Genomic DNA, 16,626 nt, shown 5'->3' on the forward strand with positions numbered 1-16,626 from the left:
TTTGTGAATGGCAAGCAGTGAGCCAGCACTCACCTTCTTCTGGCTCGCACCACTTTGCTGCTGAATCTCAGCTCCACCTACCCTCAGACAGCTGGAAGGCAAAAGCCCGTGGCCATGCTGAATAGATGGAAACTTCAGTGGCTGGCTGCTTAGGTGGTATCATTTGCCCCTTAAGGCAAGTAGATACCTTTAGGGTTTTTCCACTCTGTGTACCGATAATGGGCCTACTGATCTATAATGAGAAGGGGTAGTGAAGGAAAGGCATGCTGGGCAGTGGAAACTGACATTGATGAGATGGACACCCCTTGAATGGCCACACTTCTTCCATGTTGCTGGCACACAATAGCAAACTGATCCCATACACTGATGTAGGGAGACGGGGCTGCTGTTCACTCTCTGGATGCACAGTGAATAAAGAGAGGACACAGCTACTTGGCAAGGTGTTCTTAGGCCTGACAGTGATTACTCACACAGGCTGTTTTTATGTGTTGTGGTCAGGAAGACAAAGGGCACCTGGAGCTCACAGAGAGGACCTAGCTAGCCTTTACCTGGGGTATGGGGAGTATCTAAAAGTGATAGTTCTCTTCCACTCTCCACCAAATATATCTCCCTGAGAAGAAACACACCAGAGGCAAGGACACGTTGTAGACTGAGGGTGGACTCAAACAGGCAAGCTTTGCACCACTTAGTGACAATTCATGGAGAAAAGGAATTGGACATTTTCATGGCTGAGATCAGTGATCACTGTGGCACAGATATGATCCGTCTTTGGTCCTTCAGCAGGGGGGATTTACTGTAGCCTTCCAGAGTTCACTCTGACTCAGCACGCTGCCCCAAGAAAAACAGATGTGACCTCGGCTCTGTGCGAGTCTGGACCCTGGGGCCTCATGTTCAGCATCTCCTTATGTCCTCATGCCACAACAAAATACATCTACTCCCCTCAAAAAGATCAGTTAATACTAAGTTTGGAAACCAGTACTGAATTTTCTTTGGAAGCAACTAAGAGTTCAGAGAGGAGCCAAAGAGAAAATGGAGGCACTAGCTTCCTCAGGCTGGGAACTCACAGACAGCGATGAAGGAGGCTTGGCAGGATATGTCATTCCAGATCCCACCCTCTACCATGACGACACAGTCCTCCCCTGAGCCATAGTTATTGGGCTCGTTCTTTTTCCAGTTGCTGTAGGCAATATTCCCCCCTGTCACATACATGAATTGGCCTTCAGTCACTTCATCTGTGATGCCTAAGAAGGCATTGCCTTTGGCCACTTCTTGGATGGCCTGGTTCTCCTCTGCATTCCTGGGAATAGCCACAGTGCCTCGGAGCTGGGTGCACAGAGCCTTCACTTTGGCAAAGGTCATAGTTTCACGGTTGGTCAAGAAGAGCTTCTTCCCAGACTTTTTGCCCATTGAGAAAGCATGCACTGAAATCAGAATAGATGAGGCTTGCTCAGTGTGGAGCCCAGTCAGGACCTCTGAGAATTCAGGGCTCTACAAAGAAGTCTCAGGTCCAATGACACTAGGCCAGAACCTATGACCAGGAACACCTACAAAGTCAGGGAAGGGGTCCACAGCCTCCTGAAAACAACATGACCCTCCTGGGACAGCCCACCATTGACACCAATGTCAGCCAAAGCCAGACAGCAGCACAGGCGAACACAGGGTGGCATCCCACTGGGGAACCAGAATAAGGGAAAGGCACCGATAGGTAGGAACAGTGGGTGGGAGCAAGCCACAAGGATGCAGGAGAAAGCCCTTTTACTCGCCCTTTCTTGATGCTGTCTGCAAGCTGTATGATATGGAGTGAGTTATTATACTTCCTGAAGTACAATATCTATTTAAAAATGTGTTTCCCTCTCTCCCCTCCCCCCACCGTGTGTGTGTGTGTGTGTGTGTGTGTGTGTGTGTGTGTGTGTGTGCCATGTTTCCACGTGAAGGTCAGAGGACAACCTTTGGGAATTGATTCTCTTCCCCCACTCTAGGTTCTGGGAACTGAATTCAGATCCTCAGGCTTGTGTGGCATGTGTCTTTACCCACTGAGCAACCTCCCCAGTCCCAAGACAAGTATACTATCACAACCAGAGTTGGTGAGGAAATTGAATGAAATATCACAGGCCAGTGTGGTGCCTGCACAGACCTGTGGTAAAGTAAGTGTTCAGAGGTGTTACCTGTCTGTCACCCAACCCCCCCCACCTCCCAACCAACTTGAGATCTCTCTGTAGGAAAACGTGAGTGTGAGAACACCCTGGAGGCTCAAGAAAAACTTACACTTCTTGGTATGCTCCAGTTCAGATTTTAGGATCCTTATCTCTGCCTCCAAATTCGCCAACTTTGCCTCAACATCTGCAAGAGCATCAGGAAAAGGGTACTTAGTGGCAAGACTTTAACCTGGAGACTCAGACACCGCTGAGAGTAAGCTGGGGGAGATAAAAAGCTCATAGCCTGGAAAGGAAATTCAGTAGGCAATGTGATTGCCATGAAAATACAAGGACCTGTTTGATTCCCAGAACCTACATAAAAGTTAGGCATGTAATCCCAGTGCAGGATGGACATAGACAGTACAGACAGGTGAATCTCTGGGGCTTGCTGTCCAGTTAGCCTAACCTACTCGGTAGGCTCCAGGACTGTGAGAAGACATTATATCAAAAGAGAAAAAAAAGGATGGCTTTTATCTTAAGAATAATACTTGAGTCTGACCTCTGGATTCCACACACAGGCACACATATGTATACTCCTCACAGGTGTACTTGACCACACATGAATACATATGTACATGAATGTTTTTATATGCACAAATGGTAAGGCTCACTAAAAAGTAAGCTTATTCCAGAAAAATATGAAACCTAAAGAAGCAAATGGGAAAAAAATAGTATTGCTGCTTTCCCAGGTGCAAGATACTTACCCTAATAACATGTTAATGTAGCTCTCCTCCTTTTTTTTAATGGATTGCTTAATGTTGTAGTGTTATGGTAATTTCTAAAAAATTCTCATTAGTCTGTGATTTTTCTTTGTGACTCTTTCATTTCTCATTACTTGCAAATACTCCATCATTTACACATACATACATGTTCATGTGTAGATGCACATGTATGTGTTGGTATGTATGTATATATATGTAGAGGGCAGAGATCAACATAGGGTGTCGTTCTTTGGGAGCCATCATTTTTGGAGACAAGTGCTCCAGTTGGTCTGGAGTTCTCAGAGTAGGCTAGACTAGCTGGCTAGCAAGCCCCAGAGATGTGCCTATCTCTGCCTCCCCATGGCTAGGATTGCAAACCTGTGCCATGATGAGTGAGTTTTTGTCGTCGCTTTGTTTTGTTTTTAATGTGTGTCCTGGAGGATGAATTTAGGTTCTCATGCTTGTGCATCAAGCATTTTACCAACTGTGACACCTCCCAAACCTCCAGGTAAACTCTTTAATGTGTTGAATTTTTTGACGGACTGGTGGACGAATATGAACAGGAGAGCTGCCCGTTTTCCTATTGTCCTTACCAAAGTTGCTCTGCTGCACTCTGAAGCAGCTGCTGTGGCATTGCTCATTCTGACCACTTTCATGCAATTCATCTGACAGCAGACATGGAGGAGGTGCACATTTCCTCCCACATAGCCTAGAGAACACACTGGACTTCTTCAGAGGAAAAGCTAACCCCATGTCCTAGGGAGGACTGATGGAGAAATGGCCCTGGAGAGTACTTGGTACCAATGAGACCCAAGGGACACTAAGTCTGGAAGCAGCATTGAGCCGGTGAGGCACCAGGACCAGGGGCAGCTCCCACATGGCCTTCTGTTCCTACCACCCCCATCAAATCTAGTCATGCTGGAGTATTCTCCTACCTCCACTGTGTCCACGATCCCCCTTTTGGCCTTTTGCTCCAGGAAGTCCAGGAAATCCTACATTTCCTGGAGGCCCCACTTTTCCTGGAGGGCCTTGTGCACCCCTGAGCCCTTGACCTGTTGGGAGATAGAGACAGCAAGACCTGGTGACTGTTACTCATTCTCTTCCCCCAGATGTTCAAAGTTTGATTCATATCAACGCCAGGAAAGAGCCAGAGAGGCAGTGATTGGTGACTCAGAGTAGACATATCTTTCTGCATCCTAGGTCTGGATGTTTGTCCTGAGGGGCACCTCCTTGCAGACCCTTGTATGAAAGGGTGAGACTCAAGAGAGCTATTAGGCACCATTGACTGGGAGTTAGCAATACTATAGACCATTCTGAAGGAAAGAATCCCCGCCACAGTGAAAGCCAAGTCTCCCCAGGCCCCTGAGCTCCATCACTGGGAACACAGAACAGTCCTCCACTGAAGGTAAAGGTGCAGAAAACCAGAGTACAATGCTTCATACCTGGTTCTCCCTTCTCCCCTTTAGGTCCATCTCTGCCACAGGCTATTACAGGGCACGTCTTCAGGGCATCCTCACAGGTTTGTGACTTTGATGAGGATATGCCCACCACACACAGGACAAGGACAGGCAGCGATGGAAGCAGGAGCATGGTCCCTACCTCAGAGGGGAGAAAGTCAATGAGATGAGTTGTACATTTAGTTCATGGTGCTTGTTCTTACTTACAGCACCTGCACCCTGAGCTCAGGACAGCAGATGTGAGGGATCTCATACCCTCTGGCTCTGACCTACCGAAGGTAGATCACACCTAAGGCTACTGAAGCAAAAAATAAAGGTCAGGTCAGGGTTAAAACTAAGAAAGATGCAAGAGAAAGGGGGCTTGTTCTCCCAAGAGGCCCAGATTCCCTGTGGTGAGGTGAGGCACACTTTACCCTGAGGCTCTATAGACTGAAAATTATAAGCCAGCCATGCTCACAGTGGGCTAGCAGGAATGCAGAATACCCAGTACCCAAGAGACCCAGGATCTCTGTTTATTGTCTCCCTTTCTATTTCACAGGGGTCCTAGCCCCCACATTTTTCCTTCCCCATGGATCCTCAAACTCGACTGTAGAAAGTATACCAAAGGGCCCACAGTGTTTACTTTTCAACCAGGTATGGTTCATATTTCAATAAAATGCCGATTTTACATGCTTAGGCCTCACCCACTCTCAAACTTGTCCCACTCTCAAAATTTTCCCACCATCTTGTCGGCATCATGTGCAAATCTCTGTTTTGTGACAGGTGTTTGCTGGAGACAGGCCACACTCAAATTGGGGCCTTCTTGGGCCATGGATCATTTGCATAGGAAATGCCTCTTGGCTTGAAATCCCAACTAGAACAATTTTTGTGCTAGGGAGATCTCAGGCTCCTACAATGCCTACTCACGCATACATGCCTTGGGAGGGGGGCCCCCACATGCTGCTTCTCCCAGCAGAACTCGCTGTGCTGTCCAGGTCCTGTCCTGAGCCACCAGCCTCTCAGGGCTGTCCCTCTGCTTTGTCCCAGCTTCTAATCTCAGTGTCCTTGGCCCTGGCTGAACAACTGTTGAGCCTGCTTAGCCTGCTCTATCGCTTCCCTTAGCTTTTGCTTCCTCCAGCAAACACCAAGAGGTGATCAGCTTGAAGACATCTCCCGTGATCACACCCTTCTTTATCTTTCCCCTTTCGGGATTTTGAACTTCTTCTTAAAGTCCTCTAATCACAATGGAGGCTATCCATGGTCACACATGGATTGTACATGTGGTGGCACCACACCTCTTTTCACTTCTATTTTTCCCTTAGGAAATAACTGTCCTTTCGTTTTCATATGGTCAGGTAGATAGCCCAGATCAGAGAGAGACATACAGGCCTAAATGGGCCTGTTGACCCCACTGACCTTTGCCTGAACCTTACCAGCTTCAAACCAAGAGGCCAGACTCCAAACCCAGGGTCCCACCACTTTCATCCTGAAATGACTTACTAGTGTTTTCTTTGGAGCCAAGGGGTGGTGGAAAGGAAACTGTCCGTCCAGTCCAGCTTCTGGCAACTGCCTCTTCAACGCCAGGTCTATTATCCTGGTGACCAGGGACTAAGCTGGACTAGCGTTCAACCCCAGATTAATAAGCAACTATCCTTGGAGATGTTGCAACTCGACAGCTGTCCAAATCTGGTGGTATCCCTGCTCAGTGCTGTACACTGTCTTAATACTCTAAATTCTTCCCACCAGATCTCCATCTAGATAGCTTAGACACTCTGATTCTCTAGAACCATGGGCTCTTGGCATGGCTCCATCAAGGTATTCTTTCCACAAGAAACACTCATAAATGTTATGCTAGAGAAACATTCTCAATCAGGTGCGCACAGGAATGGATGCATGTGCACAGGTGCACATAACTCTCGTCAGTTGCTGTGACAAGTTTACCCCTCCATTTGCATTTCATGTATTGTAGGACTAGATGAGGTCCTGAGTCACCTCCCTCCTCCCTCTTCATTCAGAACACGTATTAAATGTCTCCTTCAGGCATGTTCCAGACCTAGGCACAAGAGGAAAGGAATATGGTTTTTAAAGATCTTTTTTTAATTTTTTTGTGTATGGATACTTTGCCTGTATGTATATGCACCTGTGCATGACTGGCCAGGGGAGGCCAGAAGAGGGCGCCAGATAACTTGAAACTGACGTCACAGACAATTGTGACCTGCTAGAAACTGTGGGCACTAGAAACCAAACCTAAGTCCTCTGTGGGAGCAGCAAATGAGCCATGTCTCCAGCCATGTGAGAAAAAAAAATATATGTAGATAACAAATTCAAAGCTGAGTATGACCAATGGTAAAACTGTCCACTCTGTGGAGGCATTCTTCTGTCCTTAAGTGTTGATTGTCATTTAGATTTCAGTTGAGATAGCTCAGGATAAGGGACTTTCCTAACCACTCAATTTTGAGTAGCTGTTATGTTGATAAATTTTAATTCTCTGATTAAATTGTATGCCTATTATTTTCCCATATGTGAAATTGTTTCTTTGGTTGCTTATTTATTAACTACCCCAAATCTTTTGTTGTTGTTGTTGTTGATGTTTGTTTGTTTGTTTTGAGACAAGGTCTCTATATAGTCCAGGCTGTACTAGAACTCGCTATATAAACCAGCCTGGCCTTGAGCTCTCTGAAATCCTCTTGTTTCTACCTACCCCACACCTTTTAAATGATCATAAATGAATAGGAATTTTGTTTCTTGATACTATGTGCCTGAGATGGAAGGACAAACCTCTCTCTTGGGCACTGGGGCAAAAGGTAAACATTATAGCATTATAAATACTATCAATAAGTACCACCTTTAATGTTTACTTTTATTTTAAATAAGATAAGACACTGGGGAGTAGGATGACTTTATTCCCTAATTGGCAACCCTCCTGTGGTTGTTCCCTAAGCCAAGGACTATAAGATAAATGCCCATAAGAACTTCCATGATACCAACATCAGCTTCTTTGAACAGTATACTTAAGGAAGTGACATTGTAAGCACAGATGATTGCTGCTGAGACACAGCCCTGGCTCTTAAGGCATGGTCTTAGCTATGACTGCTTCAAATAGCTTACAGTGCCCCTTTTTGCTGTAAGTCTAGGTGATACCCTAAAATCGTTTCTGCTCAGGCTAAATGGGGGCCACTTTCCATGGTGATTCAGTAAAAGGTCTATGAGAGTGTAAATAAACTCCTTCATTTATGTTAAGGACTCCTGTGATTGGAATAAATGTATCCCTTTATCTGATGAGGGGTTGTGCTGATCGCTGCAAACCACACACTTCATCTGTGTCTTTACCATTTTGACTATTTAAGCCGGATTTGTGAGCCAACTGGAAAGCACTCTCCTTCACTGCCTCCCCTACTGTTTCCATAAGGGCCTTACTCCAGTGTTCTTTTCTTGCTGCTTTTCATTTTTATCATCCATCACTACAGTGTGCTGGGCTGGTAGCACGAAGGCAGAAGGTGAGGACCGGGATGGAAGCAGCAACAGCTGCCACATGGGCGGCAAAGTTGTGGTAGCAGCAATAGGGATGGAGACACCCGAAGCAACCCAGAGAGGACCTTGGCCAGAGATGACTCAGAGCAGAGACAATGGAGACAACTAGGTCTGTGAAGAGCTGAAGATGAGCCACTGCAGGCCCTGATCATTGGGAGGGTTTCAGTGAACTACTAACCCTTCGTGGCCAAGGGTCTCAGACACTGTAGATCTGAGACTTGTAATAGTAACTGCTGTCAAGGGTTCAGGGTCCTGGCACACTGGGCCCGTATGTTGCTATGGCGCCTCCATGACCACTGTTATATGAAAAGGTTCCAGCTACAACTACTTGCTGCTACATGAAATAGACACTCAATGCCGCTAGAAGCCAAGAACTGACAACAGCTGGTGAGTGCTAGTGTCTCTGATGGTTAAAGCCCAGAGCCATAAGCCTCCGATCTAAGTGCTCAGAGCCATAAGCCTCTGATCTAAGTGCTCAGAGCCATAAGCCTCCGATCTAAGTGCTCAGAGCCATAAGCCTCTTGCTTCTAGAGTCTATAGTAATAGGCTTCTACCCTTCAGGGTTTGGAGTCTTAAGGCTCTGGTCTGCCCGTCTATATGCGAGTTCTTGGATGTTAAGGACTGAGGATTGTCCACACTGAAAGGGCTTTTCCCTGTCTGCCCACAGTTCCCACCCAGGTGGGACCCCAGTCGGCTTTTGGGTAGCCTGCCCACCTGATGGAGCGCCCCCACACTGTCAATGCTCAAGAAAGATGTGTGAAACAGATGAGCCCTCAGCAGCATGTTCTTGGAGCAGCCCTTGTGAAGTCACTGGCCCACTTCACCAGTGCTGATACTTTCCCTGGGCAGGAGCTACATACAGTTCACTTGTCCCTAGAGGATAAATCCAGCCTGGGAACACAACAAGGACTCAGTGAGAGAGTGAGGAAAGCAGCTTGACAGCTAACAGACCAGGAGGAGGCTCCTTGAGCTCAGATTTCCAGAGAAACCAGGACTCACACTCGGAGGCTGATCAAGTGGCCTGAGCCCCTGACATAACCTTTCATGCCTGACTTCCTCCAAGCTCACATCCACTCATTGACGCCCTTTATCTTACCAAACAACCTGAGAGGTTTGCTTTCCCCAGAACAGAGTGGGCCTAGATCACTTCCCATTACTCTATGGTTGGTATTTTGACTACTCATGGGCCATCAGTCCATGTTTACTCAAGACACTATGTCCCCTCGCTATTCCTGTTAGAAGAAGCTTGGCAGCTACCTAGAAGGGCCGTGTTTGTTAAGAACACGCCTCCTAGGGCTGTGTTTTTTACTGTTGGTACAACCTCTGGGCTGAGAACACAACTGGCATTTACTGAATACAGCAAATAGGTAGATCACTCCCAAAAGTGGGAGTTCAAAACTTACAGGTTTACATAAAACCCCACTCTAAATACACTATAGACTCAGGAAAAGGTGGTTGAAGTGGTGAGAAAAGAGTGTTGTAAGCAAAGAAGCAATAATAAGATCTTGATCCGGCCTGTGTAATGGCACATGCTGGTGACCATTGTACTTGAGACTGAGATAGGAGGACATCTGGGCTATATAGTTAGTATCCAGAGAGGTTTGATTGCATATTAAGACCCTATGCCCAAAAAAGGAAAGAAAAAATAAAAGATGATTGTACTAATGACTAAAAGAAGAAAAAAATCAGAAATAATTAATATAAATTAAAATACAAATAGTTGACAGACATGGCAATGGTAGTTTGAATTCTTGTTTCTATATGTCTGCTTCTTTCTTATTATAGAATTTCATGTCCATGTTCTTTGCTAAAGTACACTACAGCGGGGTCCACTTGAGCCCCAGGAGTAAACATTAAGCCCTTTTGATGTTTGACTTGGCTTTGTGACTGAGCAAGTTGGAAGGAAGCAGCATCATCAAGGGTGCTCACAGGTTAAATGTGACCTCTTGTGTTTCTTTCCCAGCCTTAGAAGGAATATGTTGCTGGTAGCCATTACTAGCAGGGTAATTGCATGAACAGAATAAATACAAATTCACCTAGACCAGCCTACGCAGTTGAATCCAGACAAGTTCAAACAATATTTTCAAAGCTCAGAACACTCTTTAAAAAAAGGTATAAGAAAGAAAAACAAGTGCTGCTGTGAGCATCTGAAATGCTGACATCTTGTATCAACTAATTGACACATTACCATCGACTATAGAAACAGTATAATATACAAATCAAGAAGGAAATGGAATATTGTGTTGACATAGATACTATTGACAATATACATTTTTGTTATGTTCAGTGGACTTTACAGCAATCTCAAAATCATGTAAAATTGATATTAGAGGTCAATTTAAAGTGATTTAAGTTAGCCTAACGAATGTTAATTGACTGATACGTTATTAATCACAAAGTATTGAAATAGACATAAAAAGTCACTAACTTACCTATAAAGAAGTAAAGTTTTAAGATGAGTTTTATCAAATCTTTAGAGATCATGTTCTCTCGTGTAAATAACTGGAATTAATTTTTTAAAAAACTGACTATAGATCACATCTGTCCAAAGCCCAGGTAGGCCATCCACCCACAGACCTTCCCCCATTCTCTCGGTTCCCTTGGATAGACATCCCATGCCCAATGATATTCTGTCTTACTCATGGATTGGTGCCCATCCCAATCATCACCCAAAAGGCTTCCTCTGCCAGCTGATAGAAGCAGATGTGGGAACCACACCCAAACATTAGGTGGACCTCAGGGAACCCTGCAGAAGAGAGGAGGGTTAAGGATTGCAGGAACCAGAGGGGTCAAGGAATCCACAAGAACATAGCCCACAGAGCCAACTAAACAGGGCAATTGCAGAGCCTGCATAGGTCTGCACTAGGTCCTCTACACATGCCTTATGGTTGTTTAGCTTGGGTTTTTGTGGGACCCCCTAACAGTGGGACTTGGTGGGTCTCTCTGATTCTTTTGCCTGCTCGGGGGTGCTTTGTCCAGCCTTGATATATGGGTTTGTGCCTAGTCTTAGTGAAACTTGTTATGTCATGATATCCCTGGGAGATCTGCTGTCTTCTAAAGAGAAAGAGAGAAGCAGCAATCTGGGCAAGAGAAAAATTGGAGGTGGGACTAGAAGGAGTGGAGGAAGGAGAAGATGTGGTCAGGATGTATTGTATGAGAGAATAAATAAAAAATAAAATATAAATATGCACTCATATTATTAGCTAACTGTTGTTAATCCAAATTCAAAAGGACATAAGAAAAGAAATATCATTTATTTATTTTGATAATTTTACTAATTCTTCAAGAATTTCAAACAGTGAATTTTGACTGTATTTACTCCTACTCTTCTTCCTGGCTCTTCCCTGTTCCACCCCCTACATCTTTATGTCTTCAACTTCCTGATCTTTTTTATTTATAAATAATCCATCCATCAAGTCTGATTATGTTGCCCGTGTATTCCTGAGTATGGGGCTATCCACTGGAGTGTAGTCTCCTACCAAGAGCCACACTCTTGAAGAAAATGATAGTTTTCCCCAGAAGCAATTGCCAATAGTTCCCCGGTTAGGGATGGGGGTCTCGTGACCCTCTCTCAACCCGTGCTAGAATGTTGACTGGCTTGACCTTCTGCAGATCTTATGCAGGCAACCACAGCTACTGTGAGTTGAGTTTTGCAGTCAATATGTCCAGAAAACACTATTTCACTCTGGCCTCTGGCTCTCAAAATCATTACAGCCCTTCTTCTATGCTAATTCCTGAGCCTTGGGGAGAGAGAGTCATATAGATGTCCTGTTTATGGCTGCTAACACTTAGTGTATCAGCACCTTGACCAGTTGTGTGTTTCTGTGTTAACCACCATCTACCATGCAAAGAAATTTCTCTGATGTGGTCTGACATCTGCACTGATAGAGATATGAATCTAGAGAGAAGTTTGATACTATGTCCATTTAGCATAATAGTAGTAGTAGGTTTACCTTTGGGGCCTAGAAGTTCCCCAACCTTGGGTTCTTGGCCAGATTTACAGTTCCAGGTATGAGTTTTCTCCATGGAGCAGGCCTTAAATGCAATCAGAAAGTTACTGGTTGTCCCTATAACATTTGTGCTGTTATTGTACCTGTTACCTGTGAGTATATATTTCTACTCCAGCCATTATTATAGTTCACAGGGTTTGCTTCTGGTTAAGATTGTTGATGACTCCTCCCATTCCCAGCACCCTACAGAGGACCTTCTGGCACTATGAAAGCTAGCCATCACTGGGAATGCTTTCCGGTCAATGCCAATTTGACTTATCCATGTCCTGTGGTCAGTGTATGTGATGTCTTTAGCCACAGAGTCTTACAATCAAGTTCTTGGACAGCCAAGAGCAGTGATAATGAACTGTACCAATTTAGGAGATTCTGGGACCTCTCTGACCAGCAACTTGAGGGGAAGTATCCTGCACCTAACACTGGGCTTTTTACCTGGAAATCAATGACTTCTGGATGAGCATAACCTCCTGTGTAGGATGCATCTAATTAGACTCTTTTCTGTAGATACCTATATGAAGATTATAAAACACTAAGTTTTCATATGATTGTTTCAAAATCCTTAGTGTTAGTAATCCCTCCTCACTCCCTCTCCTCCAGGTACTGACCGAGCAGCTTACTCCCTGCAAGTAAAAAGAGAACTCTTAAAAAGAGAGAGGGGGGAAAGACAGAGAGAAGGAGAAAGGGAGAGAGTAGAAATACACATACAAAACCACATAATTGAAAAATACTTACTAAAATAAGTTCTCTCGAATCTTTACTTCCTGCTTCCACTACTCTACAAATTGGCCACAGGAGAACTGGTAAATAATTCTGACTTCTTTGTACCTCAATATTCTAAGTTATAACTGAAAGGAATAATAACACCTACATTAGTCCCTGGCACAGAGTAAAAGTCATAAGAATATTAACTATCAGGCCAAGAATGATATAGTGCAGAAAATTCAAAGATGTCTCAAAACTAAATATATATACATATATATATATATATCATTAAGTTTTGTTAAAAGTCTCAATCAAATGTGTACAAGCTTAAAGCCTGAAACTTTCTCTGTTCTCAATGCTAGTACAAGATCTCAAATTCTTCACATTCTCTCATCGAAGACCCCTGTAATGCCAGTCTCCTGGGATCATACCCTATATGAATTTTTCCCTAGTTTTGTTATTAAGATTTCTTTTTTATTTAAAAATGTATTTTTCATTTACATATCAACCCTAGTTCCCCCTCCCTCCATTTCTCCAGCCCCTTCACCTCCCCCACTTCCCACCCTCCATCCACTGCTCAGAGGGGGCAAGGCCTTCCTTGGGAGTCAACAAAGTCTGACTTACCAAGTTGAAGCAGGACCAAACTCCTCACCCCTGTATCAAGGCTGAGAAAGGTATCCCACCATAGGGAATGATCTCCAAAAAGCCAGTTCATGTATCTGGCATAGGTCCTGGGGCCACTGACAGCCCCCACCTCCAAGGAGATCAAGCCACATAACTGTCACCCACATGCAGGTTCCTGGCTGTGAATCCATAATCTGTGAAATCCCACTAGCTCAGGTCATCTGTCTCTGTGGGTTTCTCCAACATGGTATTGACCCCCTCCCCTTGAGCATATGATCCCTCCTCCCTCTCTTCAACCAAACTCCAGGAGCTCAGCCCAGTGCTTGGCTATGGGTCACTGCATCTACTTCCATCAGTTACTAGATGTAGTTTCTATGATGACAAATAGGGTAGTCACTAATGAGATTAAAGAAGAAGACCCATCAGAGCCTCCTGAGGCCAAGGGACGGATTACTGAGGAACACATTCCAGCGACCAGGCTATCCACAGTTTGCTAGCATCCTAGTCCTGTCTCCACCCATGGGAGGAGATGAGCTTGGACCTGTTTCCGGCATGCATTCCCTTTCCCTGCTCATAGCCTCCTGAGGCCTGGGGACTGTGCACAAGGGAACTTGTCCCAGGCTACCAGGTTATCCACAATCTTACTGTGTCCTAGTCTGCCTCCACCCGCAGGTGGAAGTATGGGCGTGGTTCCTGCCCACCTTCCAGCGCCCTGCTGAACTTCCTGAGGCCTGGGGACAACTCACTGGGGAACCCATCCGGGTGGACCAGTTCATCCAGAGACTGCTAGCATTGTAGTCCCGCCTCCACCCACGGGAAGAGGACACCCATCATAGTATTGGACCTCCTTACACCCACCAGAAGGGAACCCTGGACCCAAAACCACCAGGAAGGGAACATACTCCACCTGCACCCACTGGAAGAAGGGATGGGAAGAAGACAATATAAAAACACATTCAACAACAGAAAAGCCAATATGATACCACCAGATTCTAGGGACTCTTAACCAGCAAGACTGAACATCCCAACACAGATGAAATAAAAAGAATTACCTTAAAAACAACTTTATGAAAATGATAGAGGACCTCAAAGAGGATATGAGAAAATCCCTTAAAGAAATGAGGAAAAAATACAAGAAATCAACAAATTTCTAAAGAAAACCAAGAAAAAACAATCAAGCAGATTAAAAAAAAAAACAATTCAAACAGTTCAAGACCTGAAATCTGAAATAGAGACAATAAAGAAATCACAAACTGAGGGGATACTGGAAATAGAAAAGCTGGGTAAATGATCAGGAATTACAGATGTAAGCATAACCAACAGAATACAAGAGATGGAAAACAGAATCACAGCTATCGAAGATAAACTAGGAGAAATAGATTCATCAACCAACAAATCCCCAACACAAAATATCCAGAAAATATAGGACATCATGAAAAGGCCAAATCTAAGAATAACAGGCATAGAAGAAGGAGAAGAAATCCACCTCAAAAGTTGAGAACACATGTTCAACAAAATCATGGAAGAAAATTTACTTGCCAGTGAAAGTAAAAGAAGTTTACAGAAGACCAAATAGAGTGGACAACAAAAAAGTCCACTTGTCACATAATAATCAAACCACAAGCATACAGAATAAAGAAAGAATGTTAAGAGCAGCAAAGGAAAAAGCCAAGTAATATATGAAGGCAAACCTATCAGAATCATACCTGACTTCTCCATGGAAACTCTGAAAGCCAGGAGGTCCTGGATATTCTACAAACAATAAGAGACCATGTGTGCCAGGCCAGCGAAGCTTTCAATCACTATAGATAGAGAAAACAAGATATTCCATCACAAAACCAAATTTAAACAATACATATCCATTAATCCAGCCCTACAGAAAATCTGGAAAGAAAACTCCAACCCAAGGAAGTTAACTACACCCACAAAAACATAGGAAATAGATAATACCACTTTACCAATAACCAAAAGAAAAAAAGGGTGGAAATCAAAACACAATACCAACAAAAACAAATCCAAAACAAACAAGAATGAACAATCAATGATCATTAATATCCCTCAATATTAATGGTCTTAACTCACCTATAAAAAGACACAGGCTACCAGAATGGATACAAAGACAGAATCCATCCTTCTGCTGCATACAAGAAACACACCTAAACCTCAAAGGCAGACATTACCTCAGAGGTAATGGTTGGGAAAAGATTTTCCAATGAAATGGACCCAAGAAACAAGCATGTGTAGCAATCCTAATATCTCACAAATTAGGCTTTAAACTAAAATCAATGAAGAGATGAAGGAGGTCATTTCTTATTCATCACAGGAGAAATGCATTACAATGAAGTCTCAATTCTGAACATCTATGCCCCAATACACAGGCATCCACATTCATAAAAGAAACGTTACTAAAACTCAAATCACACATAAAATCTCATACACTTATAGTGGGAGACTTCAATACCCCACTTTCACCACTAGACAGGACCACCAGACAGAACCTTAACAAAGAAATAACGGAACTAATAGACATTGGGTTTAACAGACATCTATAGAACATTCCATCCAAACACAAAAGAATGTACCTTCTTCTCAGTGCCACATGGAACCTTCTCCAAAATTGACCACATACTTGGCAATAAAGCAAACTTCAAATGGTATAAAAAAAATGGAATAACCCTCTGTGTCTTATCAGATCACCAAGCTTTAAAGTTAGAATTCAACAGCAATACAAATTGCAGAAAAACTACAAACCATGGAAATTAAAGAAGGTGAAATTGCACTAATCCTGGGTCAAGGAAGAAATAAAAAAATAAATTAAATACTTTCTAGAATTCAATGAGAAAGAAGACACAACATATCCAAAACTTATGGGATGCTTTGAAAGCAGTGCTAAGAGGAAAGTTCATAGCACTAAGTGCCCACATGAAGAAACTGGAGAATAGTCACACGGGAGAATTAACAGCACAACTGAAAGCTCTAGAACAAAAAGAATCAAACTTACCCAGGAGGAGTAGATACCAGGAAATAATCATATTGAGGGCTGAACTCAATAAAGTAGAATCGAGGAAAACAATACAAAGAATCAATGTAACGAAGAGTTGGTTCTTCAAGAAAATCAACAAGACAGACAAACCTTTATCCAACCTTACCAAAAGGCAGAGAGAGAGCATGCAAATTAACAAAATCAGGAATGAAAAGGGGGACATAACAACAGACACTGAGGAAATCCAGAGAATCATCAGGTCATACTTTGAAAACCTGTATTCCACAAAATTCAAAAATCTAAAGGAAATGAACAATTTTCTGGATAGATATCACTTGCCAAAATTAAGTCAAGGACAAATAAGCAATTTAAATAGACCTATAACCCCTAATGAAATAAATGCAGTCATCAAAATTTCCCAACCAAAAAAAAAAAACCCAGGGCCAG

General features: G+C 43.6%; 1 protein-coding gene across 1 annotated transcript; it reads right to left on the reverse strand.

Moving 5' to 3' along the window:
• Positions 1-638: 638 nt before the first annotated feature.
• LOC101835615 (mannose-binding protein A) lies at positions 639-9,548 on the reverse strand. The gene is made up of 5 exons (XM_013121177.3): positions 5,833-9,548; positions 4,339-4,495; positions 3,832-3,948; positions 2,266-2,340; positions 639-1,421 (listed from the first exon to the last, which is right to left on the reverse strand). The coding sequence occupies exons 2-5, from the start codon at positions 4,484-4,486 to the stop codon at positions 1,048-1,050; spliced, it is 714 nt and encodes a 237-aa protein (XP_012976631.1). The 5' UTR covers positions 4,487-4,495; positions 5,833-9,548; the 3' UTR covers positions 639-1,047.
• Positions 9,549-16,626: the final 7,078 nt, after the last annotated feature.

The sequence above is a fragment of the Mesocricetus auratus genome, unplaced genomic scaffold, assembly GCF_017639785.1.
Source record: "Mesocricetus auratus isolate SY011 unplaced genomic scaffold, BCM_Maur_2.0 Super-Scaffold_100006, whole genome shotgun sequence".
Classification (NCBI taxonomy): Eukaryota; Metazoa; Chordata; class Mammalia; order Rodentia; family Cricetidae; genus Mesocricetus; species Mesocricetus auratus.

Coding starts and splice junctions, on each gene's coding strand:
- LOC101835615 (XM_013121177.3), bottom strand. CDS start 4,486: ATGCTCCTGCTTCCATCGCTGCCTGTCCTTGTCCTGTGTGTGGTGGGC. Junction 3,949..4,338: donor AGGGGAGAAGGGAGAACCAG/GTATGAAGCATT, acceptor ATCTCCCAACAG/GTCAAGGGCTCAGGGGTGCA. Junction 1,422..2,265: donor ACTGGAGCATACCAAGAAGT/GTAAGTTTTTCT, acceptor TTCTGATTTCAG/TGCATGCTTTCTCAATGGGC.